Source organism: Mauremys reevesii, linkage group 20, assembly GCF_016161935.1.
Source record: "Mauremys reevesii isolate NIE-2019 linkage group 20, ASM1616193v1, whole genome shotgun sequence".
NCBI classification, from domain to species: Eukaryota; Metazoa; Chordata; order Testudines; family Geoemydidae; genus Mauremys; species Mauremys reevesii.
The window spans coordinates 8,750,900-8,777,535 of NC_052642.1; the positions used below are offsets into that span (position 1 = coordinate 8,750,900).

The 26,636-nt window shown below is 45.6% G+C and overlaps 1 protein-coding gene across 3 annotated transcripts in view; it reads left to right on the forward strand.

The window, feature by feature from the left end:
- LOC120387292 (protein spinster homolog 2-like) overlaps positions 1-26,636 on the forward strand; it is a 155,143-nt gene that overhangs the window by 115,092 nt on the left and 13,415 nt on the right. For 2 of the 3 annotated variants that reach the window (XR_005590108.1, XR_005590107.1), the window contains exons 8-12: positions 98-287; positions 3,973-4,038; positions 9,967-10,065; positions 20,282-20,445; positions 21,059-21,141. Coding sequence is in view for 1 of the 3 variants with exons in the window: in XM_039507783.1 (XP_039363717.1) it covers positions 98-287; positions 3,973-4,038; positions 9,967-10,065; positions 20,282-20,445 (519 nt within the window). In the remaining 2 variants the exon portion in view is untranslated. The remainder of the gene's footprint in view (positions 1-97; positions 288-3,972; positions 4,039-9,966; positions 10,066-20,281; positions 20,446-21,058; positions 21,142-26,636) is intronic. The other variant, XM_039507783.1, reaches the window with a different exon arrangement.

A 26,636-nucleotide genomic window follows, 5' to 3' on the forward strand; every position in this document is an offset into this window, starting at 1 on the left:
ATCACCCTGTATTTTCCCTGTTTGTTTGTGACTACAGCTTGTCCACATGAGTGCATCAGTGAACAAATAACCCTCTCTCAATATTTTGTTTTAATAGTTTGATCTTCGGAGCAATCACGTGCTTCACTGGTTTTCTGGGCGTGATCACCGGGGCTGGGGCAACCAAATGGTGCCGGTTAAAAACCCAGCGAGCTGACCCCCTGGTCTGTGCCGTCGGCATGTTAGGGTCGGCCATCTTCATCTGTCTGATCTTCGTTGCTGCCAAGAGCAGCATTGTGGGAGCCTATGTAAGTATGGTGCAGTCTCTGAATCTTGCGTGTGCCCTGTCCACCGAGCTGCTTAGCAGATCCTTCCATGCAGTGGGGCTGAGACACTGGTTTGTGCGTGCGTCTCTTCTGCTTGACCTTCTTTCTTTTGCTCACTGCCATCTCAGCATTACCATGCTCTGTTTGGGGGCAAAATGGCATTGTACCGTTTTCACCTTTCCCATCAAAATCTCGCCAAGAAGCGCTGTAGATTAGATACAGGGATATAGCTCACGTGCAGAAATCCATTGTTCTCCTCCTTTGTTCTGCTTTAGCCAGGTAAGGGCATTGCCTTAGTCCAGAATGCCAGTACCGGGAAATGGCGGTCACTTTTATTATGAAAGTTCTGTAATTACAATGTAATTAAATTTCAGTTGCACTGAGGCTATCCTTTCTGAAACCTGTAATTACCATTTAATTCATGAGACTGGACGGTTTGCCGCATGATTGAGAATAATAGACCAGATACACTGTATTATTATCTATTTTTATTACCATAAGCTCTAGGAGCCCTAATAGTGAACTGGGGGGTCATGGCGCTAGCCACTGTACAAAGAGAACAAAAAGATGGTCCCTGCCCCACAGAGGTTACAGTCTAAGTATGAGACAACAGGTGGCTGCAGACAGATGGGGATACAAGGAAACAATGGGGTAATGCCTAATGACGAGACTCCCAAAGGGGTAGTAAGTAAATCAGTCATGCAGTTCACTGGACATTTGAAAGAATTGGTGATAATTACACAGTGAGAAGTGTGTGATTACTAGAGATGGTTGCGAGTTTTTCAGCGACATGTTTTTCCCGTTGGAAATGCTAATTGGTCAAAACCAAAACTTGGCACAGAAATGGTCCAGGATGGTAGTGAAGAGAGATGGAGATTTCAGTCTAGCCAATATCCTGCAGGGGTAGCACACTTGCGGGGGATGTGGGACACCCAAATTCAAGCCCCTCCTCTGAATCAGGCAGAGCAGAACTTTGAACCTAGATACTGCTCATCCTGAGTGTCTGTGTCTCCCACATCTCAGGCAAGTGCCCTAACCTCTGGGGTGGGTGTGTCAAAGCTTTGAAAAGTCTCGTTTTCACTCTGATACAGAACAAAAACGAAAATTGAAACCTCAGAGTTTTTCACAAAGTGGAATTCTTGTTTTCTGGCCAGTGTCTGTGATTATACAGCAATTGCAATAGCACTATACTGTAGTAAAGTATGACCAGGTATGCTTCAGACTGGCTCACAACCCTCCCATGCAGAATTCTTCATTTCTCTTCATTCCCTCCGTGTGCAGGCTGGCCTAGGGGAGGGACTCCTATCGCAGTCCAGTCCCAGGTCTGGATCTTGCTTTAACACAGGAGAATGGAAATCCTGCGCAGTGAAACAGATCCCAGTTACATTAAACCCTAAAGCCCTTGTGTTTTTCTGCAGGACAGAGAAGCTAGGTGGGTTTTTTTAGGGCTGAGCAGGAAGGTGGGAGTAGGGTAACATCAGAAAGTCAAAACGTTGCTTTCCCTGACCAGAACGCAATCAATCCAGGGATGTAGGGTTTGATTTTAAATGAAACAAACAAAAAGTTGCACTACAATTTCCTGTCTAGGAAGATGTCCAGCACTCGATTAACTGGTATAAGCTTGAGGTAAGCGCTGCCTGGAGCCTGCACCCTGAGCCACCCCCATTCCCTCCTATCCCAGCCCTGATCCCCCTTCCACCCTCAGAACCCCAGACCTGTCACCTATAAAATCAGGACATCTGGTCACTCTAGCACAGTGGTGGTGGGGACACACACATGGAAAACAGAATCATTTTCTTTTTCTTTTCTTTTTTTTTTTTTTTTTAAAGAAGAGTTAACGTAGTAACCAGATTCATCATTTTTCATTTTTTTTTGGTTCTTTCATAAAATTAAATCGGGATCATTTTAAAAAAAAAAACGTAAACGTGGTAACCCTATAAAAAAAAAAATACAATATATACATCCATCCCTTAAATCAGATTTTTTTACAGGAAGTAAGAAAGAAAAGGCTTTTTTTTTTTTTTTTTTTTTTTTCCATCCTGGGGCCCCGCCAAAAATGTTCGAATTGGGCCCCGCACTTCCTAAAGCCGGCCCTGCCCCCCGGTCCCAGCCCAGGGCACCCTCCTGCACGCCCAGCCCCACTCCTGAGCCTGCACCCCTAGCCTGGAGCCCTCTCCCGCACCCTGAACTCATTTCTGGCCCCACCCTGGAGCCTGCACCCCTAGCCAGAGCCCTCACCCTCTCTCGCACCCCAATTTTGTGAGCATTCCTGGCCCACCATACCATTTCCATACCCAGATGTGGCCCTTGAGCCAAAAAGTTTGCTCACCCCTTAGACGATCAAGATAAATTAACCCAATTCATTCCAGTGGGCATGTTGCTAAAGCTTTCCTCCCCTCTCAGAGGCCCTCAGAACTCACAGGGACAGGGCCAACAATGTACCTCAGAAGTATCCCCCATGGCCAGTTTCATCCCAAAAACGAATTGTACCCCGTTTGAAGGTAATGAGGTCAAGGAGTAGGAAGGAGAAATGAGGCAGTTAGAAGTGGAATCAGTAACCAGACCTGAGAGGATACCGAAGAAGTGAATTAAAAATAAATTGAGAGCTTGAGTCTCCCGAGTTGTCACCAGGACTGAATTCAGGAGAAATGTTTCTTTTAGGTAGAGTGTCAAAAAAATGAACGGTATGAGAGAGCAAAATCAGCTGCTGAGATGGCGTATTCTGACACTCGTGGCTTTCCTTACCTTCTTGATTTGAGGAGTATTGGGTCATGACAAGCCTATCAGAATGGTGCCATAGCATCCTACAAACAGATGGTATCAGAGCACAAGGTGTAAAGTTAAAAGGAAGAATGAATCCCATTTCAGGCATTTCACCTTTATTTTTCGGGTGTTCAAAACAATTCCGTGTACTTTTGAAATAAGTTAGTTACTCTTGTTGGTTCTCGGCAAGAGGCCAAGGACTGGATTAGCTACAGAGACTAAAGCCCCAGTTCTACCTAGCTTGTGCCATGTGCTTTGTTGAATGGGGCTGGGCTCAAGCATGTATTTAAAGCTAAGCATCACTTAGTGCTTCGGTGCATTGGGGCCTAAACTATTACTGCTGATTCCTAGGTGTATGTTCATTCCAGAGGAGGGAGGGAGACCTCATGTTATATTGAGGGACTCTTGCACTGATACACCTGTTCTGTGGTTAGAGGAATTCATTCCCACTTTGCTATGTGACCTTTAATATTTAACCTAATTGCTAGTGAAGCAACTGACTTGTGTCCCCCAGGGAGTTCTATTTAACACGCACGTTGTTCCCTTTCTGGTTGGTCTATGTGACTTCATGTTTTGAAATCAGGAATCCACCGTGATATACGCTCATGTTGATGTCTCATGTTAATCTGTCACTGAAGGTGTCAGCCTTTTGCCGAATTGTTCTCTAGATTGTAAACAATGTTTGCGAAAGGAGACCTGGTCCAAGCCCTCAGTTCAGATAAAAATCTATATATTGGTAATGTGTTCGGTTCTGAACATTAACCAGGGATTTATTGTAGGTAGAAGCCTTGGAATTAGTTTGAAATACACAAACCGTATAGGAAGGTCTGTGGCAGATGATCCCTGCCCCCCTTGAGTTTCATGCGACTAAACTTTGTCCTTTGTATGTGTTTTGTTATGACAGATTTGCATTTTTATCGGAGAAACTCTTCTGTTTTCAAACTGGGCAATCACAGCTGACATACTAATGGTGAGTCTATGCTGTCAAAGCATCTTTCCTTCAGGGGGTGGGTGTGTGTGTGTGTCAAAATAGCTTTTCAGATTGCAATGGACAGCCTGGGGTGTTCACAAGTCCCTTTAAAAGCCTAACTCCAACTCCAGACTGTTTTTTCTTTTTTGCAGCAAGGGAAAGAGCTGTATATTCTCCCTTATCTTCCTTTTGAACATCAGTTTGGTGAAACCTCCATAGAATTCCATTGGTGCCCTGAAATCCTAAGGAATTGTGAATGGAGCTCAGTGAGAGCTCATGAATGGGCTGCCAATTGGCCAGTTTTACCATGCAGAGTTCCCACTGGCTTTGTTTAGTAATAGGAAGTCACCCGCTACACACACCCAGCCAGCCATCTACCTTTGTCTGACTTAGCCCCAGGAAACTAGCCATTCATCACATACACACACGAGAATCACTTTGAGGGGAGGGGAGGGGGAAAAAGGTATGAAGACATTTTGAACTGTGTCCACTTCTTCCACCCAAGGATCTGGAAACATATTGATCCTCTCAGTGCTGTTGTGAGAGAGGGTAATAATAGGTATGTTTTACAGGTGGGGAAACAGAGGCACAGAGGAGTTACAGAACTTGCCCAAGGTCACATGGCAGGTCCGTGGCAGAGTTTGGACTGGAACCCAGTCCTGTGCGTTAATCACTAGACAGTTCCCCATACAGTGCAGGTCCTGATTCTTCTGTCTCTCAGAGTTTTACTGCAGTGTAACTCCATATAAGGTTATTTCTCACTTACACAAACATGAGTAAGTGAAGAATCAGGCCCAGTATTTCTACACGTTAAGGCCCTAATTCAACAAAGAACTTAAGCTTGAAGTTAAGCACGTGCTTAAAGGCTTTGGTGATTACTGATGAAAGTTAAGCACATTATTTCTTTGTGTTATGGTAGCACCTGGCAGCCCCAGCCAGGGACCAGGACTCCATTGTGCTAGGTGCTGTACGACCGCAGAACAAATGCCTGTGTATGTCTGTCTAAGGTACTTCTACAGTCCCCATCACTGTAGTACCTGAGCACCTCACAATCTATTGTATTTACCCTCCCACACTCTTGTGAGGCGGGGCATTGCTGTTATCCATCCCCATTTTACAGATGGGGACCTGAGGCACAGAGAGACTAATCGACTTGCCCAGGTCATACAGGAAGCCTGTGGTAGAGCAGGGATTCAAATCTAGGTCTCCAGGGTCCCCGGCTAGTTCCCTAATCACTGGACCATCCTTATCCTTCCTCTAAATGTTTTGTGTTAAACCAGGGGCTAAGGGCATGATCCTGTTCCCTCTTTAACCCCTTTAAAATTTGCCTTGATTTCAATGGGAGAGTAGGATCCTGTAGCTTTTGAATAGATTTTCAGGTGTCTGCAGTCTGCCTTGTATGACTGGATCTTACATTGTTTGTTTTTTTGCAGAGACACTGCTGTAGTTCCAAGCACTGTCTCAGAGCAAAACAAAACAAAAAACCCCCACAAAAAAACAACAACAAATTAACATTGAAATAATTTCTAAGATGCAGTTTAAAAGCAAAGTGAAAAACAAACAAAAAACCCACCCTAAGTGAAGCATAGTAAAGAGAACATAAAATATCAAGTTATTTTTAATAAAACTTTTTAATTGACATAGCCAATTGCAAGAATGGCTTAAAAGTCTATTTAGACAAATGAACTGTCTGTAATATACAATAATGTCCCTGCTTAATACATTATGAGTGGGAGGATGAACTTAAGAGCATTATACAAATAAATGTGAACATCCATGCGGATCAATACTAGCCCATAAATTGAAGAAATGGTCTGAAGTGCGTTTATATTACATGTGAGTCTTGAAAGGCTATGTACTCAGACAGCAAGTGAGAGCCAAGATTATATAACCCTGTTTTATCAGACAGCTTTATAACAGTCCTAGCCAGCAGAGAGGTGTGTAAATGCTCCAGCTGGGATTCACTTTGAACAACACCCAGTAGAAATTAATTGGCAATATATTTATTTGGTGGACTAGTAACAACACTTTGCAGGTCTGTGGTGCCTGCTTGCAGCCTGAGGCTCTCCAAGCATTTAACAAATATTAAGGACGTGAGACTCCCGACACCCCTGTGACATACAGAAATCTTGTTATCCTGTTTGTGCAGATGGAAACCTTGGGCCACAGGTATGAAGGGTAGTTTCCAAAAGCTCTCAGCGTTGGCCGAACTTGGCTCCCATTGAAGTCAATGAGAGTTTTATCCTGACTTCAGTGGGAACAGAATTAGGCCGGCAGTGAGGGCTTTTGGAAATCTCACCCTAAGTGACTTAGCCAAGGTCACCTAAGATTTGAAAATCTCATGACTGCTTATGGGCCCAATCCTGCAATTTGCTAAGCAGCTTCATAGACTTTGCAGGATCAAGTTCCAAGGTCCTTATGTTTGCTTATTATCTTAACATTTAAATGTTAGTTCTTGCTAGCTAGCTCCAGGCTGTTGCCACGCTTCCATTCCTGGGAATTTATCTGTGCTCCCAGCTCCCTGGTTGATGTCTGTCCTGCAAAAGGCCCTCATGAATTGGATTTGATTAACAGTCAGTGCTGCAGGATGGATTGTGCTTTGTCGTCTGAGATTCCAAAAGGCTGCTATTTATTCCAAATGCAGATTTGCACAAAACAAGCCTTATTCTCAGCACCATCATCTAGAAGTTATGTCTTTGACATGGGAGCCCTAAATTGGAAGGATATTTTGTCCTTTAGCTATGAGGCATTCACAGTTAAACTGAGTAAGGACAGGGCACATGTCTGGGAAAAACAGTTCTGCCAGCTCCACTAGGGAATACGTCAGTAATAAAACCACAGCCTTTCCGAGCCTCTATTTAAAGAGGCGAGGCTCGCCCCAGAGCAGCTTCGTCAGCCTCCCTGGACATCCTGTGTGATGTGTGCCACCCAACCTGGAGTCAGGGAGATGAGCCAGGACAATCCCACACTGTTCCACCTCCAGCTTCCGCGGGGACGTTCTAACTAACCAGCTCTATTTTAATATCGAAATCCCAGTTCAGATCTTTAATTTACTGCTATCCTCCCTAGGACAGTAGCTAAGGTCTACTACCCGCTATTTCCGCTCTGTCAAAATAAAATATCCTTTAAGAAGGAATAACTGTTTTTTCCCCCTAACATTATTTAAGGGAGGAGAAACAGTCTCATGTTTCATTTGGTTGCTGTGTTGTATTTCTGTCACTACGATTTCAAGCTAGACACGTAAATGTATTTGGCATTATAAAGTCTGGTCTCAGCCATCAATAATTTCATTAGTTCATTAGCTTAAAATCTTACTGGGAGTTGTATTGCTATTTGCAATGCTGTGTTTTTTTAAAAGAACGATTAATAGTCAAAACCTAGTTAACCAAGACAAGAAGCTGTATTTGTCCCAAATAGCATTAATTTACTGCTACTCATTTATCAATAGTAAAGTCTAATGCCTTTACATTGTTCTTTTTCTGGAAAAGGATGGCTTTATGGCTGAAGCATAGGATTGGGAGTCAGAAGAGCTGGGTTTCATTCACCAGCTGCTTATAACAAATACAACAAATAAATATTTTTGACTGTTTTTAGCTGAATACCCCCCTCCTCTGTTCAGATTTGGCCCCTCCGGGGTGGAATGTGATTGTACCTTCTCAAAGTCACTCTTACAGCAGTTCCCTGTAGCTCCTGTGCAAACTGGGTGGGGGCGGGTGAGCTGGAGTTCACCTACTGTTCACCAGCACAGGAAGTTCCTTGCACTCTGTCGTCGTCGTCGTCTGGGTGTGGGGTACTGAGTGGCAGCCATGACTCCTGGCTTCTGTTTCGCTGTGGGACCTATCAGGTGTCTTTGTGCCTTGGTTTACCTACCCATAAAACAGGTATAACGCTCCTGTCTGTCACGGGAGTTCAGTGGGGCTCAGTGTGTGTTTGATTCCTGGCTTGGAAGGCGCTATGGAAGGGCTGTGTATTATCATTGTGACCAGGATGTTGCGTGGGAGCTGATTGAGCTTTGTGTTCTTTTGGTGGAGGGCTGCTGCCCCTCAGGAGTGTAACCACGTCTGAGTAGCATGCTGCATCAAGTGCACACCGGTTACGTTTGCAGCAGCATCATAGCCGGGATGAAAGAACCCCCCCAGGTGTTCCTGAGGAGCAGGGGCAAAATCACAAGAAATGGGGTAAAATTTTCCCAAGTGTCCAAGTCCCATATTACCCATCATTCCTAAAGTGAGACATGCACGTTCAAATGTCCCTCACGGAGCCTGTTTGCTGTAGGCTCTGCTCCATTATGGGGCTGTTTAAAGTCAGGTGATTAACCCTTTACACACCAGAGAGATAGTGATTGCACCTTCCCACCTTAGGAGGAAATTATGCTTTATTGAAACAAAGCTGCCCTGTTCCGTCTGAGAGAGGCAGGCATGTTATTGTGCAGCAATTAGCGCCCTAAAACCCAGGATAAATGCATTAATGAAACAGAGGCAAAGTCTTTCCTAGTATGACTCCATTATGGGGTTACATCAGGGCTAGAGTGGCACATCAGCAAATACACCAGGCTAGGAAAGGGTTCAGAAAAGAGCTCCCAAGAATGATTTGAGGTCTAGAAAAACATTGGCTGATAGTAAACGGCTGAAGCTCAGTCTGCTTAGTTTAGCAAAGAGAAGGTTAAAAGATCTACAGGAATCTACGCAGGGAAGAGATTTCTGGTAGGACAGACGCTTTAATCCAGGCACAACTGGATCCAGTGCTTGGAAGCTGAACATGACAAATTCAGGCCTAGGGACGTGGTGGAGTCTCCATCACTTGCAATCTGTAAAACCGGATGGATCTCCCTCTAAAAGAGATGCTTTAGATCAGTGGTTCTCAACCTATTTATCATTGTGGGCCCAGCGCCCCCTGCTCAGAGACCCCTCCACAGAGTGGGGCCAACAGTGGAGCCCCGGACATGGGGCCAGGCTGGGTTGGACGGCGGGACAGCCCCGACCCTGGACACTGCCCCCTGTTGTGTGGGGCCGGGCGGCAGCCTGGACCCCGCCCCATCGAGCGGCCAGGACTCCGGACCTTTCCACGTGGGCCGGGCAGCCTTTAGCACACAGCTGGGTCACATGTTGAGAACCACTGCCCTAACTCAACCAAAGCTCTGATCAAGCCTGCAGGCACCTGAGTGGGTATAAAATCCACTAAACTCGTAGAAATCACCCAGGGAAATTCCCTTTCGGACATGGCTTTGTTCTGTTAGAGATGGGGCAGAGCCACAAAGTTCAGAACCAGATCCGAGCCTCCCCAAGCTTTGGGTATGTTTCCTCAAGCGTTATGGGATCAAGGCCACCACTGAGTCTGGTGCTGACATAACGGCGGCTCTTCCTCGATAAGGAAGGTCCATTAGCCCTACAAAAAGCAGCTGCTGCTTGGTTTTGGGGGGAGGAAGGGCATGTGGCTTGACCCCATTCTGCTGCATGGGTGAAACTCTGGAAACCTCATGCCTCCTCTTTTGCATTCTCCTCCTAAGGCATAAAAGGCTCTAGTGCCGTGGGGCAACTTAGAGGGAGGTAGGGTTTGAGGCGTCGGCATGGGGTACACACCTTGGAGCCCACTTGTTAGCTGCCTTTGTGCTTACGATATTGTGGAGAGCAGGAGCGGGTCAGACGGGACAGAGAGCCTCCTTTGTTAACCACCTGCAGACTGGCGCACTAGAATTGCAGTGGTGATAGCAAAGCTCCAAAGCGGCCTTGGCCGCCCGCAGAACAGCTGTGAGTATGGAGCTGGACACGGCTGCCGCTGAAAGCCATGGGGTTGTTTTTCCCATTCGCTCCAATGCCACAAGCACTCAGCCTGGATCTGCAGTTGGAAGGAAACCCAGCCACACAGAGAAGGTTGGCAGGTTGGTTATTTCACTTCCTTTGTGTGTTTTTTTTCCCCTCTCCCTTGCAGTATGTGGTTATCCCGACACGACGCGCGACCGCAGTGGCCTTGCAGAGCTTCACTTCTCACCTACTGGGAGATGCTGGCAGCCCCTACCTGATTGGATTTGTAAGTGCACGCTGTGGGTTTGAGCAGGGGTTTGTGTGGATGTGTGCGTGCACACGGGCACTCTCATTTAGTGCTGATAACAGGTGCCACATTAAACCACCGTGTGCTTATCTGCAGAACAGGAACTACGTGGTCAGCAGCATTGCAAGCTTACACACATGCACAAAATACATGTGGTGCAATCCTGGCCTGGTGGGACCATTTCGGGGGTGGGGGGGAAAGGGGTTCAAATTCTAAGTCTGTAAAGGGCCCATCACACTGTCTAGGCAAATGCCAACAAGGGAGACAGCAGTGGTTTCTGTGATGTGGACATGAGTCCACTAGAAATTAGATACTGTGTGTGCATGTGTCTTTTTTTTTAAACTAAATATCTAGTCTCATTAGCCAAAAATCTCTGGGAAGGTGTGGTATTGGGTGGTATTTTACAGTCACTCTCAGAGGCGTAAATGATTAAACAAATACAACCACCCACACTGCCTTGCAGCTTTTATTATGATTTATTATTTATTTATATGACAGTAGCACTTAGGACGCTCAGTCATGGGCCAGGACCTCATTGTGCTAGGTGCTGTACAAGCAGAGAACCAAAAGACAGAGTCTGAAAATTTTCCCCATTAAAAATGTAAGGCCTAAGAAGCTTCACGAAAAGAAACATTTCTGAGTATATTGGACCAAATTCTCTGCTACTACAACTCCACTGTCTTAAGTGCTGCTACGTCATCAGAGACTTGCTCATCAAGGAGGCTTTTGATCTGAAGTGTAAAAGCCGCTATGTTTATTATAAGGCTGTGGATGCTATTTCTGGGAGTGGGTGTTGGAATTAGTTCTAGAATGTCTCTCTACGAAGAACTCAGGCCTTCGTGGCCTTGCAGGCAATCGGTTGTGTCAACATACTGTTCCCCTCATAGTTCAGCTGTCTGTAAAATGTCCTATTGATTTTAAAGCCCTCTTATGGTACATATAAGACATTTAGCGGCTATGGCCTAGCGTGCTCGAGTGATCTTTTGTTTTCATGTGCCCCAAGTTGTTTGCAGGGCTCGGAATTGGCTGTTTATTTAATCTATTCTGGTTCCAAACCTTGAGACCACAGGAGCTGGGGCATTTGGTAATTCTGTTCCTTGTTTATGTGGTTTCGTATTATCATCCAGTGTGTTTCAGTGTTTAAAACTAACTGGCCAGAAGTCTGTGTGTGGCTGCTTTTCACGGCTTTTAAAATATTGATAATGTTCATTCAGCTTTATTGTGGTAAAAGGGCCCGCGACTGTGTTATGCAGATGCTGTGTGAATGTGTTCGCTTAGGGAAGTGGCTGTAATTTGCGTAAGGTGGTTTTACTACTTGCCTAGCACAGGGACCAATTACTGTAAGTTGGTGCTGGCGGATGAATGGCAAGCAGGGGAAGGCAGCATTACACTTTCACTTTGGGTGAGAGAGTTTCTATTCCTTGATGGCTATAATGGCTTTTTAGAGAGCTTTGCAATAACTTGCCGAGTTGACATCAGTCCTGTTGAACAACATAGGGACACCCTGTGCTCTGGTCAGCCCCAGGGAGTCCGGCGAGGTTTCCCCCTTATATAGCACTTGGCAGCCGAAGTGCTCTGAAGCACTTTGCAAAGGTGTGATCCCCATTCTACAGATGGGATAAGAAAGCGAGGCACAGAGCAGTTAACTGGCTTGTCCAAAATCCCCCAGTGGTAGTGTCTGGCATACAACACAAGCCTCCCAACTCCGGTTCCTGTGCTAGGCTGCATTGTTGCACTGGGTGTTAATGGAGAGTAGTATTTGGTACACAGTTAACTCCTCATGTGCCAGAGCATGGCAGCGTATTTCCCCAAGCTGCCTTTTTTCTTGCTTCTAACCAGCCATATCTCTGCTGCCTTCTACAGATATATTATTGGGATGAATAAGTGCTTCTGGGTGTGTGTTTGTGTATATGCCTGTTTTCACTGGTGTGGATTTACAGTATTTCCATACATGAAAGGCAGTGTTCCTTGGTATACTTTTCCTCTGACTGAGTCCTCAGATATTTTAATAGTGTATTCTTCATTGTCAATTGCTTCCTCTACAGATCCTTTTCCTCCATCACATTGTTGGCTGTACATCTTATTCACTTCCTGAGTGATTACTCTGTGCATTGCCAGGAGCGTTCTTGTTCGGATGTTAATTTTTTTCTTCTCTTGATTCTACGTGTTCAGTCCAGCAGTGTGCTATACTACTGGTATGACCCACATATTAATGACTTGGATAAGATTCTTCGAGTTTTGTCCTTAGAGTAATTCTTATTTGTCTTTAATATTCTTTCCTCACTTCTTCTTTGACTTCCTTATGTTGTAACTCCAACAGTTCCCTGATTCCAAGGTATTTGTAGGGAGCATGCTGCAAGATATCTTGGATAGTACCTTCGTTAACTTATCATTGTACTAATTTACCCGTCTTTTGAGACGCCAACACATGCTGAGCCAATCCAACCCATAGCTTTAGATCTTCACCCAACCTTCCTACATGTCACCAATCTCTGCATCTCCTTTTGTGATCGATCATCTGCGTATAGCATGTAACCGCAGTGGTGGTTCTTGCTGATAGGAGAACCACAATTTATCTTGCGGCGCATCCATGTCAGCAGCAGCATTGCTGCCACGAACAGCATGGGTGATAAGGAATCCCCTTGAAAGATTCCTCTTTTAATTTGGAGACCCTCAAGAGCCATTTTTATTGTTCCTGTTGTTGTTAAAGTGACTTCAAACCAACACATCCTGAAGACAGTGTGTGACACCCCCACTGTGCATCGTCAGAGTGGGCACTGGGCTTCAGGACCTCACAATCCCACTGCTGCCCCCTCATGTTGGAACAGCTCCCTGTAGCGAGAATGGGTGCTCCTACTGCTGATTTCATTCAAGTCCCTGTGCTCTGCACAGCCTCCTCCCTGTGGAACCCACAGGCCTGAGACTCTGGCACCCAGGGGTGTGTTCATTTTCAAGACAGGAGCTTTGTTTATCTGGTAGGCAGATGACTGCAGTGTCTGCAGAAGGCTCATTGCCCTTTTGACCTATCTTGCCCCAGAACAGAGGGCTGCAGTGACTAGAATGCAGGGCCAGCTCCAGCAGGCACCAGCGGAGGAAGCACGTGTCTGGGGCGGCATTCTGTCCATTCTTGGGGCGGCACAGTCCGGTCCGCTGCTTTTTTTTTTTTTTGCTTCTGCAGTTCGGGTGGCCCTGCTAGAATGTAGTGACCTCATAATCAATTGTAGACAAGTCTGAGCTGTTTCCTTGTTCTAAAAGAGCTTTGTGTGGCTCTGAATAGTTCCTGGAAAAATTTTAGCCATAAACCTGTCACTTCTCACCTCCCACCCCTGCCCCAACTCCATTATTTGAGTGGGCTGATAACATGGATCTAATGAGCTACTTAAATAGCAAGAATGCTAATGACTTTCTTTTAACAAGTAGTTAACAGAACAGTGTTAATTATGGCTGGTGCCGAGTTGCACAAATATAGAGCAGCACTAGATGGGCAACATAGCTAGGGAGAATCAGAATAAATGCAGCATTTGGGATACTTCTTTAATGAAAATTTATAATTGGAGCTGTAGGTTTTTCAGGCTTTTTGGCCTGGTTTGAAGTGGCCTCATTGCAGATTCATTTTTGAAGAGCTGTCTGGGTTCATAGCCATGCCCATGAATATTCTTAAATCCAGGTAGAAGGTCACTTTGTGGCAGAACTGTGTATACACGAGGTCTAGAGAACTATTCTGGCGCTTTTCTACACATAATCTGGAACATGATAGGGTATGAATTTAAAGCAGATTAACTTCATGTGTGAATGCTCTGATTCTTGGATAAATGCTTGTTATTCCAGAATAGCTGTTTCTGATTAACTCCCTCTGTGGATGCTCTTATTCTGGAACAAAAGTGCCTAATACCAAATTAATTTAATCCACTGTGAAAGAGAATTATTCTGGAATTACATTCACACCCTGCTTTAATCTTTGAATTCATACCCTATCTTAATCTGAATTAATTTCCCAGTGTAGAAAAACCCTAAACATGCCCTATTTCAAATTAGTTTAATCCACTGCATAAAACTAATTGGGAATAAAACAGCTTTATTCCAGAATAAGAACATTCCCACACGAAGTTAATCAGGAATTATTCCAGAATAATTTCTCATCTAGACCCACCCTGGATGTAAAATCCTAGTGGAGCCAAAGCACAGCCAGTTCTTCTCTCAGAATTAACACTTTACACCTGAGATTTGCCTTTACTAACTACATGGACATAAAAACTACAGTGTCTCGTCTCCCCCAGGATTGCTGTCTCAGTGTACAAACACACCTTTATTTTGCAGCGAAGACAGTCATTAACAAACAAGAGACTTAGGTCAGCTTATCTGTGTGTCTCCGGGGTGTGAATTTTCAACACTCCTGAGTGGTATTGCTAGGTTGACCTATATTTTAGGAGTAGCCCAGGCCTGAGAGGAGTAGTGCAGTAGCTTCCAAATTGTGCTCTCCAGAGCACTTGCTAGTGATCTGCAGAGAGCTGGCTGCTCACCTGGTGCTGGCTGGCATCCTTGTTTCCATCTGAAAGCACCAGAACTGATGGGAGGGGAGGAGGTGAAATGAAGAACAGAAGTACAGCAGGAGAGGAACTTGAATCCATAAAGGACCGAACACTTACCATGCTCAAACAGCTAAAAATGGGTGACGTGCCTTCCTAATATCACTTCTCTGTGTGAGCCATTGCAGTCGTGACGAGAGAGAGATCGTGAGATTACGAGTTGAGGGGAGATGTTTTCTCTGTTAAGATGTGGCCAACAGTCTGCAGAAGCTCTGAAACCTCCCCTGCACTAGGACACTTTCCAGTTAGTGTCGGAAGGGCAGTGCATTTTGTGGGTTTTCTTGCTAGCAGAGTGGAATTGAGTTTATAGTGATTTCTGCTTATAATGATGTATCGGAGGCTATGTCCTGAATGCCATTTCCTATTGAGGGCTGAAGTATTTGCCATTAGCTTGTACTGATCAGTAATGGGGTGCTTTGTTCTTAAAGATCAGAACAGAAGGAATTTTTCTGATTTTCTTTGGTCTTGTCACCCCATTGTGTATTCCTAAGGGCTACTCAGCTGCTGGTAAAAGAGGTGATGGGTTGGAAAGTACTGGATAGAGACAATTATAACATGAGTTACCTGCCTTGGCATTCAAAACGTGCAGTATAGTTCACGCTGCTCTTGCAAAACGGCAGCGTTTGTTTGATTCCTGTCGGCTTGGGATGTAACTATCACTTGGCCATAAGGATAGGTTCTCCAAGGTGGTACAGAGAGGTGTAAATTACAGCTCTGTGCACAAGCCGGAGACCCTGTGTTTCTGTGGGGGGGTGTTGCCCCATCTTGTCCTCTTTCAGGGGTTCCACTCTGGGACGGCAACTGTACTTGCGCCAGGGGTTCTATTGGCTGTGCTGGGTCCCCTGCCGGCCCCCATGGCAGAGGGGAAGTTGCCACCTCCCCCACAATGGGCTTTCTGCTGCTAGATGAACGAGGGTATAAGGATGAACGCAGGGCCGGCCTAAATGGAGCCATCTAGCAGGATTCCTGCTGTACATCTGCCCAGAGAAGCAGTGCTGGGAGCGGTTTTCTACACGCTCAACTTTTCTGTGCAATAACATCAAGTTCAGGAATTCTCTGGCCCAGCTGCGCTCAGGGGCCTTTCTCACTAAGTCTTTCCCCTGCTTTGGGGACACTGCTTGCCAGCTGGTCCCTTTTGTGTTGCCCCCCCCCTTCTTTTTTTTTCTGCCCATAAACTCAAACGGTCTGAGCTCTAACCGTCTGTAAGGAGTTAGGTCCTTCACTTGAGTTGTCATTTGCCTGGTCTCACTGGATTTGGCATTGCCTGCCCTAGAGATCGGTTGCTGGCTGCTAGGGAGCTGTGGGTGTTCAGCCCCACTGAGGCTCAAACCCTTTATCCCCAGCATCATGCCACTTGTGCAGAAATTCCCCTTTTGTTCTGCAGGCAGCTCAGCTACTCCCTGGTATTGAAACTGCAATTCCCAAAATGCACAGCCACCAAATGCATGGGGCTAGCCTGACTGGTGAAAGGCGGGTGTTGACATGGTGGTGGGTCAGTAAGAGAGGAACAGGTGTGGGGAGCCACCTTGGTATTTGTGTTAGTTAAAGACTATTTCAGTGTAACAAGCTACATGAGCCTGGAATGTCATGTCATCTAGCAAGGCCTAGTGGTTAGCAAATGCATGTGGGAGGTGAAGTCCAGGTTCTAATCCTCTCGGCGCTGCTGATTTGTCATGTGACTTGAACAAGCCACCTGACCCTGTGGAGGATAATACCAGCCACTGTGGAAAAGAGCTCTGGGATTTTCAGGTGAAAGGTACTTCTGAAGTGCAAAGCATTAATTGTTGCTATTACACATTGAGAGGGCTGCTTTGATGACAGTTGGGTATGCCAGGGAATAATAGCTACAAATTGAGGTCCCTGTCTCCTGGCCACACACAGGCACAGTTGCCAACCTTCATATGGTAAATAAGCACCCCGACTTTCACAATAAGCCCAAAATCAGGCTAGTTCCATTTCAAAACAAGGCCAATACGTGCCAATTCCTAAGAACCCCAACACTCTGTGGGATTAGATCCCCCTGGTGTGCACTCTGGGGCTGTGGTGGGCCCGCTGTGCACCCCAGACTCCACCCCCCATTGCTCCTGCTTGCTGGAGGCCGATCAAAAAAAAAGAAACAAGCAGCCCAACAATCTACAACTAGCCAACTAGCAACTCACAAGCCAATTAAGCCAAAAACAAGCCCAATTTCTGTGGTTTTTTCCTCCATGGGTTTGGCATGTCTGCACACAGGCTGCATTGTGTGGTCTGCTAATTTCCTGAGCATTTATGCTCTTTACATTCTTGCCTTGTAGTTTTGCTTCACAGACCAACAACCACGGCATTTGCTTTTCAGTCCAAGGACCAGTCTTTACAATAACCTCCCATATGACAACTCTTCTGATTTCCCATCTGCAAACTAAGCATTGATCAGCTGAAACAAAACTCTCCTTTAGAGGACAGCAAAACCTCTCTCTGCTACATCCCAGACACTTAAATCTCCTCCTTTCTAGGACGAGAAACGGGGGACAGGAGTTTGGCTAAAGAGGCTTCGGCCTGGGCTACATCTAAAACGTAGGCTGACCTAGTGACATTGCTCAGAGCTATGAAAAATTTCACACCCTGTGCCACGTAGTTAGGGTGACCTAACCCCCACTAGACATCACGAGGCTGATGGAATAATTCTTCCATTGACCTAGGTTCTGCCTCTTGGAGAGGTGGATTAACTGCATCAACTGACGAACTCTTTCTGTCGGTGTAGGAAGCATCTGACTATGGACACATCCTTAGATTTTGAATTTAAATCTTGTGAGTGCAGCTTTTTCACTTCTGGCTGGGGGCAGATTTCCATTCCTAGGGAGAAATCCCTTTCCACTTCTGGGATGGCTTGGATACTATAGTTACTGAAACATTTCCCCATCTACTTCTGGTAGCTCCCTCCTTAAAGATGTTCCTCTTGCTGTTCTACGCGGAGACAGGTTTCATTATCAGCATCTGGCCGCATGCCCGTCTGTATATTTCTTGGCATGTGCTTCTCCATAGTAGACCCCAATCTGAGCGGTGGTAGGAATAGTAAGACATTGAGACCAGTGCTGCTGCTTCATTCATAGAGCACTACAAGACCTTTGGAGCACTTTGTGTTACAGTTTCAATGAAGTCCCCATATGTCCCAAATTTCTATGACCTTTTGTTTTGAATTCTCTCATCTGCTGAGGTGCTTCTTATAATGGCTCTTACCTGCTGCCTCGCCACTTTCGGCTTCCGGGCTGTGAGTTGGGGATTCCCTCTGGGTATAGGATTTTCTCCCACTTGAATTAGTTGTTATCTTTAAATTTCAAACTTAAATGTCACTTACTGCTGTTGGTTTGTGCTTTTAGCCAGCTGCTCTTGTCACAGAGGAACTTGCTTCATTAGGTGAAGCTAGTTTTTTGGGGGGAAGGAGGAGGAGGGAATTTTCCTTGCACAACCTTTGTCCATTCCTAGAATTGAAAAGGTTTTTTTAGAGATCTGTATATGTTCAGATAGTTTGTTCAGACCCAAGAGTCTGGTGGGTCTCAGTGCAGGCGTCAGCAGGGGTCTGCAGTACACAAACCTTGCTGTATTTGGCACTAATGCAGTATCAGCAAAAAATAAATAAAAATAAAGTCACAGATTGACTGGGCACTGAGATTTCCACCCATTTCCAGCGGATTATCATTGTTACAACTATTGCCATCTTGGAAGCTGATTTGTTCACTAAATCATTGACCAGCTAATACTAAGAGATGATTGATGTTTTGCCTATAGAAATGTTACCTTATTGTAAATGTAAAACTACATTTTAGCACCCACACTTTCCAGAAGATTGGAATAAATAATGCCACTCTAAGATGTATTTCTGTCACCCCAGATGCATGCACATTGTCATATAATTATGCCGTTTCATTGCTGAATGTTAAGTGTTGAAAACTAGAATGCTGGTGCCCCAGTAACGCTGCTCAGTGCTTCTGTCCTTGGAGCTCCAGTGTTATCAGTACTAACAGCTGATAATGCAGCCTGCTAATTCAGCAGACATCAGTGTTACTCAGAAAGAAAGACCCTAGGCATGGTTCAGTGACAAAGGCATTCAACCAGGTCTATTGCCCTCAGGGCATAGTCCTAGTGCGCTGGCTCTGTGGTTACAGGTACACTAACAAATGAGTGCCCTGTGGCAAGGAATGTCTCAGTTGTGAGCAGAAATTTCTGCTGTCCGCTAGGCCACACAAAGGGTTAAGGTGAGATACCCCAACATTTATAGACGGAGACAAACAACTGGGATAAACATCTTTACATGTTTCATGAAAGCTGTTTACCTTCTCTTGTTCCGGATATCTCGGACAAAACATCCCTATTCATTATTTTGTCAGCCATCTGATCTTGTACTAGATTGGGATGTATCTGTACTAGCTGGCATATATTTACGTACATATCTAGTACCTAGTCAACCAGCAACAACTTTGCCAAGTTCATGTACCGGATGCTTATCTGCTTTAATACATGGCCTGACTTTGGTTTGTAGCCTCTGGTTCAGGCCTGAGATCTTGCACCAGGGTCAGTAGCTCCAGACTCTCTCTCTCTTACACTGAAGTCATGCCACTTCTTTGGTAGAAGGAGCCAGCTGCTTAGATTAGAAGCTGTTTAGGCAAGGCTCTTTGTTCAGTGTTTGTGCAGCACCTAGCACAATGTGCACTACTGCAAGACAAAGAATGGGCACATAAAATAACAGAAGGGGAGAGGACGGGTCCCTATTCACAGAAGCGTGCACAATGTCCATGAAAAGCTGATAGGACCATAGCTTTGACGTTGTCTGAAAGCCCAGCCCCGACACACATCGAATTCCATGCAACTTAACTCTGTATGTCTGTCTGCTGCTGGAGGATAGATAATGGGTAGGTATAACCAGGAATCACTGCAGGGTTATACTTCCCCATGCGGCATTGCAGACAATCACTAACAGCCTTGGTTAGCCCATAGGTTAGCTCAGGGGTCAGCAACCTTTCAGAAGCGCTGTGCCGAGTCTTCATTTATTCACTCTAATTAAAGGTTTCGCATGCGGTAATACATTTTAATGTGTTTAGAAGGTCTCTTTCTATAAGTCTATAATATATAACTAAACTATTGTTGTATGTAAAATAAATAAGTTTTTTTAAATGTTTAAGAAGCTTCATTTAAAATTAAATTAAAAGGCAGAGGCCCCCGGACCAGTGGCCAGGACCCAGGCAGTGTGAGTGCCACTGAAAATCAGCTCACGTGCCGCCTTTAACAACTGTGCCATAGGTTGCCTACCCCTGGGTTAGCTGTTCACTCATCCAGATGCCAAAGCAGGGGCTGGGGGCAGGAATGTGGGAATAATGAAGCAGGCCAAGAGAGATGAGGAAAAGAGAGCTCTTAGCGCATCCCTCTCTGCAAATGTCCCAAGGACTCCTGAGCAGAGAATAATGGTGTGCACAGAGGACACAAGATCTGTAACAAACAGAACTTCCAAGCGCACATGTTCAGCAGGCAGTTAAGGAAACGTTCCCTCGCCTGTAACGATGATAAATCACTTTCTGCATCATGCCAGGCCTGGAGTTGTGGGTAACGTTGTTGGGTTTTTTGCCCCTCTCTCCTAGATCTCAGATCTGATACAACAAAGCACAAAGGAGTCCCCGCTCTGGGAGTTCCTCAGCCTGGGCTATGCGCTCATGCTCTGCCCATTCGTCGTCGTCCTCGGAGGGATGTTTTTCCTGGCCACGGCCCTCTTCTTTCTAAATGACCGCACCAAAGCTGAACAACAGTGAGTAGCCAGGCAACCAGGAATGGGGGAGGGAGGGGAGCACGTTCTCTCATACCACAGGTAGGTTTGGAGTGTTTCACCAAGCCCTTCCAGGTAAAGGATGCAGCAGAGCACGTGATGCCACATGAGGCCCTGGGAATTGGTTATGCTAGTTTTGCATCCTTTATAAGTTTCTGCTTCCAGGGGTTCTCAACCATGGGCTGCAACACTCCGGGGCTAGCACCTGATTTTAGACTGCAGCCTCCTTTTGATCTTTTATTGGGTGGGTGTGTCCAAGGGGCACTCGAATCCTGTCCATTTGGATTAAGATGGAGCCTTGCATGCTGGGAGCTGTACTCTCCCAGGGCCACCTCTCCACATTAAAGCAGAGGATGAACATGAGCCACATTGTAGATCTCAGTGGTTAACTTTTAGCTCATGGCTACACAGTTGGGCCACCTTCGCACTACTCGGTATGTGAAATAGTCAAAAGGAGCAATTGAGAAAATTAAAAACGTTGTGTCGGGGGGAGAGGGGAGATAATACATATATAGAAATCCCGAGTTGTTATGTGAAAGAGAGTCTTTCCCAGTTCCTCATTACAGCTTATAAAAAAAAGCTACATGTTTTTCAGTAAGGAAACCGATTCAGATCACTTTCCAGTTGACAACTACAGTAACTCAGAAGACGCTTCCATATGACACACACAGTTTTGGGGTTAGTCTCCTTCTCGTAATCCTTGCACAAAACTATGACTATCTGCGTGTTACGTTCATGTTGAGAATCCTGGCAGTGCCCGAGAGCGGCCTTTGTGTTGGTGTTGCTTTAGAAGGAGGTGACGTTATTTGCCCTGACAGAGGCCCCATCTGCATTAAGGAAACTTGCAGCGGTGCAGCCACATTGATGTAGATCCGTTGCCCGAATGCAGCCTACCTCGATACGGTTCAGGATGCTGGTGCCAGCTCCAGTGCTGCACGTCTGCATTCGGGGCTGTGCCAGTGTAGTAACACTGCTATTGTTACACCAGCTCAAATCTCCTCAATGCAGAGCGTCCAGAGCCTTAACAGGGCCAAACATGTGTGTCTGTCTGCAGGCCAGGCTCAGGAGAAAAAACCCTGTTCTAGTTTTAAAAAGCCACGTGTGCTGGCATTACGGGATATGAGAAATCTAAGAGCAGAGTGCAGTGCTGGGAGTACCTCGCTGTGTGAATACATGTGAATGGCTAGGAGCACTTTCTGGCTCACAAACAGTTGATGAGTATGGGCTGTGCACATGGCCAGCTGGATCTCTGTGGTTCTGCCATTCCTTTTCCTCCTTCTTCATCCCTGGGGATCATGGGCCCTTTGTGCTAGGTGCTGGGCGGACATGCAGTCAGAAGGCCCCCAGAGGCTCACAATCTGGGTTACGTCAAGATGCACCAAGTGGATGAACCAGCTAGATGGGTGGGGAGAGAAGACAGGGTGACAGTGAGCCAAGATGTCGTACATTAAGCAAAGGTCTCTGTTGCTTAGCCCCCAAACCATTTCTTATGCATCACCAATAATTGTGGGAAGGGACCTGTTTACAAGTTGTCTTCTAACCAGTGTGCAACCTGCTTCCACGTGGTAGCCTGGACAGGACCCTGTCATGTCCCTTGTAATTGAATTACAGCCTTGCACAGAGACTTTAACCTGGCTTTGGGGACATGGTTTAGTCCACCCTGCATTGCCCCTTTTAGTGGTGTGTTACCCTGTCCCCTGATTCTGTTAGTGTCATAAAGCAGATGGTGCCTAACCGTGAGTCAATGTGGTAATCATTGTGGGGATGCAGTGAGGTGAACGGATGCTTCTAATACAGCAGGAGGAACTCAGGCTGGCTTTCGTTGCCAGAGGGGCCAGAGAGTCTAGGGTGATAACTGGATTTAATAACAACATGTAACATTGCCATGTTATAAGTTTAAAGAAATCTCATTCTTCAGGGTGGTTGGCAGCAGTGTGAATCTTGCTTGTGGACCCACCCTCTGTTGTGAGAGCAGCCAGTAGTGCTGAGCAACCTTCTCTGCACGTAGTTCAGTGTGATGCTTCGTCCTCAGCTGTGCACGTGAATAACTAGCACCTGCATTAGACGATTGAAGTGTGGGGAAACAGCTTTCAGGCAATGGTGACTCTGAAGTGCCAGGCCAGACCCCTTTGTGGCTGGTGAATTCTCTGCAGTGCCTGGCTAGTGTTATGGTGCTGGAAGAGCCCTTATTTGGTCCAAGAAAGGAGGGTGCTCCTCAGCTTGTCTTGAAAACCCCCATGCTGTTAGCTGACCTCGTCTAGGTGCCAGTGTGCAGTGGCATATTTTACCCGACCCTTTTACAGCGCAGCCCTTCAGCATGCAAGATCCGTTGGCTGGGGTGACTTGATATATGCAGACCAAATCTTAAGGGATGGGAGCCCCCATGCGTTCATTCCCCAGCAATAAATATAAATCACTTGTATCTAGATGGTTCTCTCCACCCTGGGCAGAGCCCTCCCGTATTCTGCTCACATCCAGAGCCACCCAGTTTCCTTCCCCTCAGTCATTCCGTTTAGCAAAGCAACGAACGCAGGCTTCCAACCTATTTTTATTTCTGTCTCCTCTTCAGCATCCTTCCCCTTTCCATTCTCTGTCTGACTCGCATCTGGCTGTGTATTACTGGTATTTGGCTAGCGCTCCTTCGTGTGCGATTGCTGAGTGGCTCAGATAGAATACAGATAGAACAGTTACTATAAATCATGACTGGCGAAGCAACTTCTCTGCCTTTCAGTCTGCTGGGTTTTTCAATGTGCCCAATAATAGTTATTCCCTTGTTAAAAATACTCTATTGTCCTACAGTCATGCTCCAGGAGGGTGTTGCTTTCTGCAGTGTTTTGGATCATTACTGAGGAATACTACTGGTATTTGTAATAAGTATTAGTAACCTTTGAGTTCTGATCCTCTGAGTCACCGCCAGGCCACACCACCTCTTCCCTCCTCCCGCTCGCCATCTAGGGTGGGCGTGCTGTCAGTTGTCAGCCTGTTCCTGATTTGCTCAGCAGCATAGATCCCCAGGCAGGTCCCATTGGAACGGGTGCATTTGAGGGGTGGGGGAGGAGCAGGGCTTGGGTGTGGCTGAACCCATAGTGGTGATAAGAAGAAGGCCAAGTGCCTTGGGATTAGGATCTCCAGCTACCACCTGTATCCGTGCTTCCTGGCTGGTGGAAACAGGCAGTCCGTACATGGCATTCTGCATCTTTAGCTAGACTAGTTCCCTTGCCTGGCCGAACCCCACTTCCACCCACCCATTATAGGCTGGGCACAGAGCGCTGCTCTTTCAGGAATCCGTGTTCTCCTCTACCAAGGATCCCGCCGATCAGTCATCAGGACTCCTGCCAAGTGAAATTGATTAACCTGCAGGAATCGAAAGCCCCAGTGTCACGCCGGAGATTAAACCCATTCATCACAGGTAGGGTCAGGTCACAAAGGCTGGAGGTCACAGCCTGACTAATGAATAAATATGGGGGCCAAGAGGTTTAGGTCTGTGGCCTGGAGTCCTCCTCTTCTGAGGGAGAAATGGATCTCTCCCATCTCTCATTGCCAGGCTAAAAGACAGTTCAAGGTTTATGGCTTGTGCTTGGGTATTTGCTTAGGAAAAATTTCCTCATCCAGGCAGCACAAGCTGTAAATAGAGCAGCCCCCTCTGAGCCCTTTTGAAAAGCTGCAGTGCAGTTCCAGCCACACTTCCTTTTTAGAAGAGAGAATGTAAAAGATGAAACCTGTCAATCCCCGCAGTGTCTTTATACTCCTCTTGTCGCCACAGTAGCTCCTGGCCTACTTTGTGGATTACTTTTTTAGCAAGTTAAATCAGAAAATCTCATGATAAGAGCAATACAATGAGCCTTCTCCTTTCAAATGAGATTGTTCTCAAATACTGGGTCTTTCACACACATATAACAGGGCCTTGGAAATATACCAACTGCAAGAGGTTTTCAGTAGATTTAGGAATGACACAAGAGGAGAACAATCTGGACATCATTTAGTTCATAAAGTAACCTAATTCCTTTTGGTGTGTTTTCATATATACATAAAATATAATCCCCCCTCCGCCCCCCCAAAAAAGTGATATGAGAGAGGGATGTCTATAGAGGTCTTGGCTACGTGTAGTAATTAAAATTCTCTCAATCCTTTTTGTAAGAACAGGAGTATTAGTTTTGGGCCTTGGTCGCATTCAGACGTGGGTAGGTACATTGTTCACCTGAAATTTCTCCTGTTGCACTTGAATGAATAAGATGTCATTTCCTGTTTTGTGGTGCTGTGGTGCACTGTTAAAACAGCTGTTGTATTGCTGCTCTCTGGGGATGGCAGCAGGTTATTTGTGGGTGGACTGATCCTCCTAAAATATCCCTACCTAAGGTATAAAGGTACTGTGAGGCTTAATTAATGTACCTGAAGTCTGATATTCTTTCAGCGGTGTGTACAAGTACAGTATTATGGCTGCCTGGCTGAGTACACACAGCAACAGAGTGTAAATCTAGTGATGTGGGTTTCACTCTTAGCTCTGCCATTACCTTCCTGCAGGTCTCTGGGGGAAGTCAATTCGAGCCTGATTTTCTGACATGCAGAGCATCTGCAGCTCCATGGACTTCACTTTTTATTGAGTGCTCAGCACTTCTGAAAATCGCATCCTTAGCCTGCCTGCATCTCAGCGTCCCCATCTGTAAAGCAGATAACCCCTGGAAAATAAGTATTTGCCCACGTGGAAGAAATGCATTACGTTGGTGCTCAGTAGACGTAATATAGCTTCATCCTTAATTAGGGAGAATCTACCCTCTCCATAACACAAACAGAATAAGGGCCATTTCCCACGTTACTAGGAATGTTGGGGTACAGGCTCCTTCCAGTACATGGCCTTATACCAGTCAATACATAGACCCTCATGACCACTTTGCATTCACTGGAAGTCTTTTTCATATGGTTCGTGCTGATCTATTATACATCTAGAGATCGATCCTCCCTTGGGAAGAGCCAGCTATTCTGCCTCCTCCGTGACACAGGACCAGAGGAATTGCCAAATTGGATCAGACCCATGGTCCATCTAGCCCAGTATTCGATCTCCAGCAGTGGCCATTGCCAGATGCTTCAGAGGAAGGTGAAAGGATCCCACAATAAGCAGTTGTGGCATAATCTGCTGCTCATGAAGGTGGTCTTCTAATTCCTGGTGTAAGCCCCAAAGCATGAGGTTTTACATCCCTTCCCTTGCTTTTTTTTTAACATTAACTATTATAACGCTGGATATTCTTATTATCCATATAATCCGCCCATTCCTCTTTGAATCTTGTATGATACATGCAAAGTCAGTTTTTTACAAGATGTATGACAATGCGGATCAGGCAGCAGGATGCAGCTGTAGTGCATATCCCAATGCAGCCATAAACAGGAGTAAGGAATTGCCCAGATGCAGCTGGCTTAAACAAGAGTGTAGGTATTTAACTAGCTAGCACACTGAGAGAATTTCAAAGAGACTCATGAGGGTAAATAATTCACCTGTTAGCTCATCTTTTCAATAAAGGATAAGGCCACCTGAAAGGCTCCATTTTTCCCTCCCTGAAATATTTGCAATGAAAAATTAAATATTTTATTTAAAAAAAAAAATCCCTGCAGCTCTTAACACCTTTGATGGAGTGCAGAAACTGCAGATGAGTAACCATAATGATTTACGTATCATTTAAATGTGATTAGTACAGACACTTACTAGGAGGAAGCTATTGCTTTTTTACACTACTGCTCAGGTGATGCAAGACACAAAAAGAACACCGCCTAATTAGCATGCAACTTTATATCTTCCTAAATGTGTTAAGTTTACAAACTGCTGACTCCCTTTTAGCAAAGAGAAGAACAATCCATTTCAGACCCTCTTTTCTTCTTTACGTTAGACTTGTTTTAGCCTTTTTTGGGGGCAGGTACAAAATTATCTCACAATTCCCACATTGCAGCAATTATTTTGGTTGAAGGTGCCTGACATCCTTGTTGCTTTTCAGTTTCTTTTATGTAGGAATGTAGTTAAAGACAGAAGAGAGACATCAGATATTGTCATGTTCCTGCCAGGGCAGGATATAGTCCCCCCAACAGAGGATGTATGCAATGTTTAGCTGATATGTACATTTTGTTTAATTAATACCACATGTTAGTGAGCCTTGCCCATTTACATAAGGGAAAAATGTTTTTTTCTG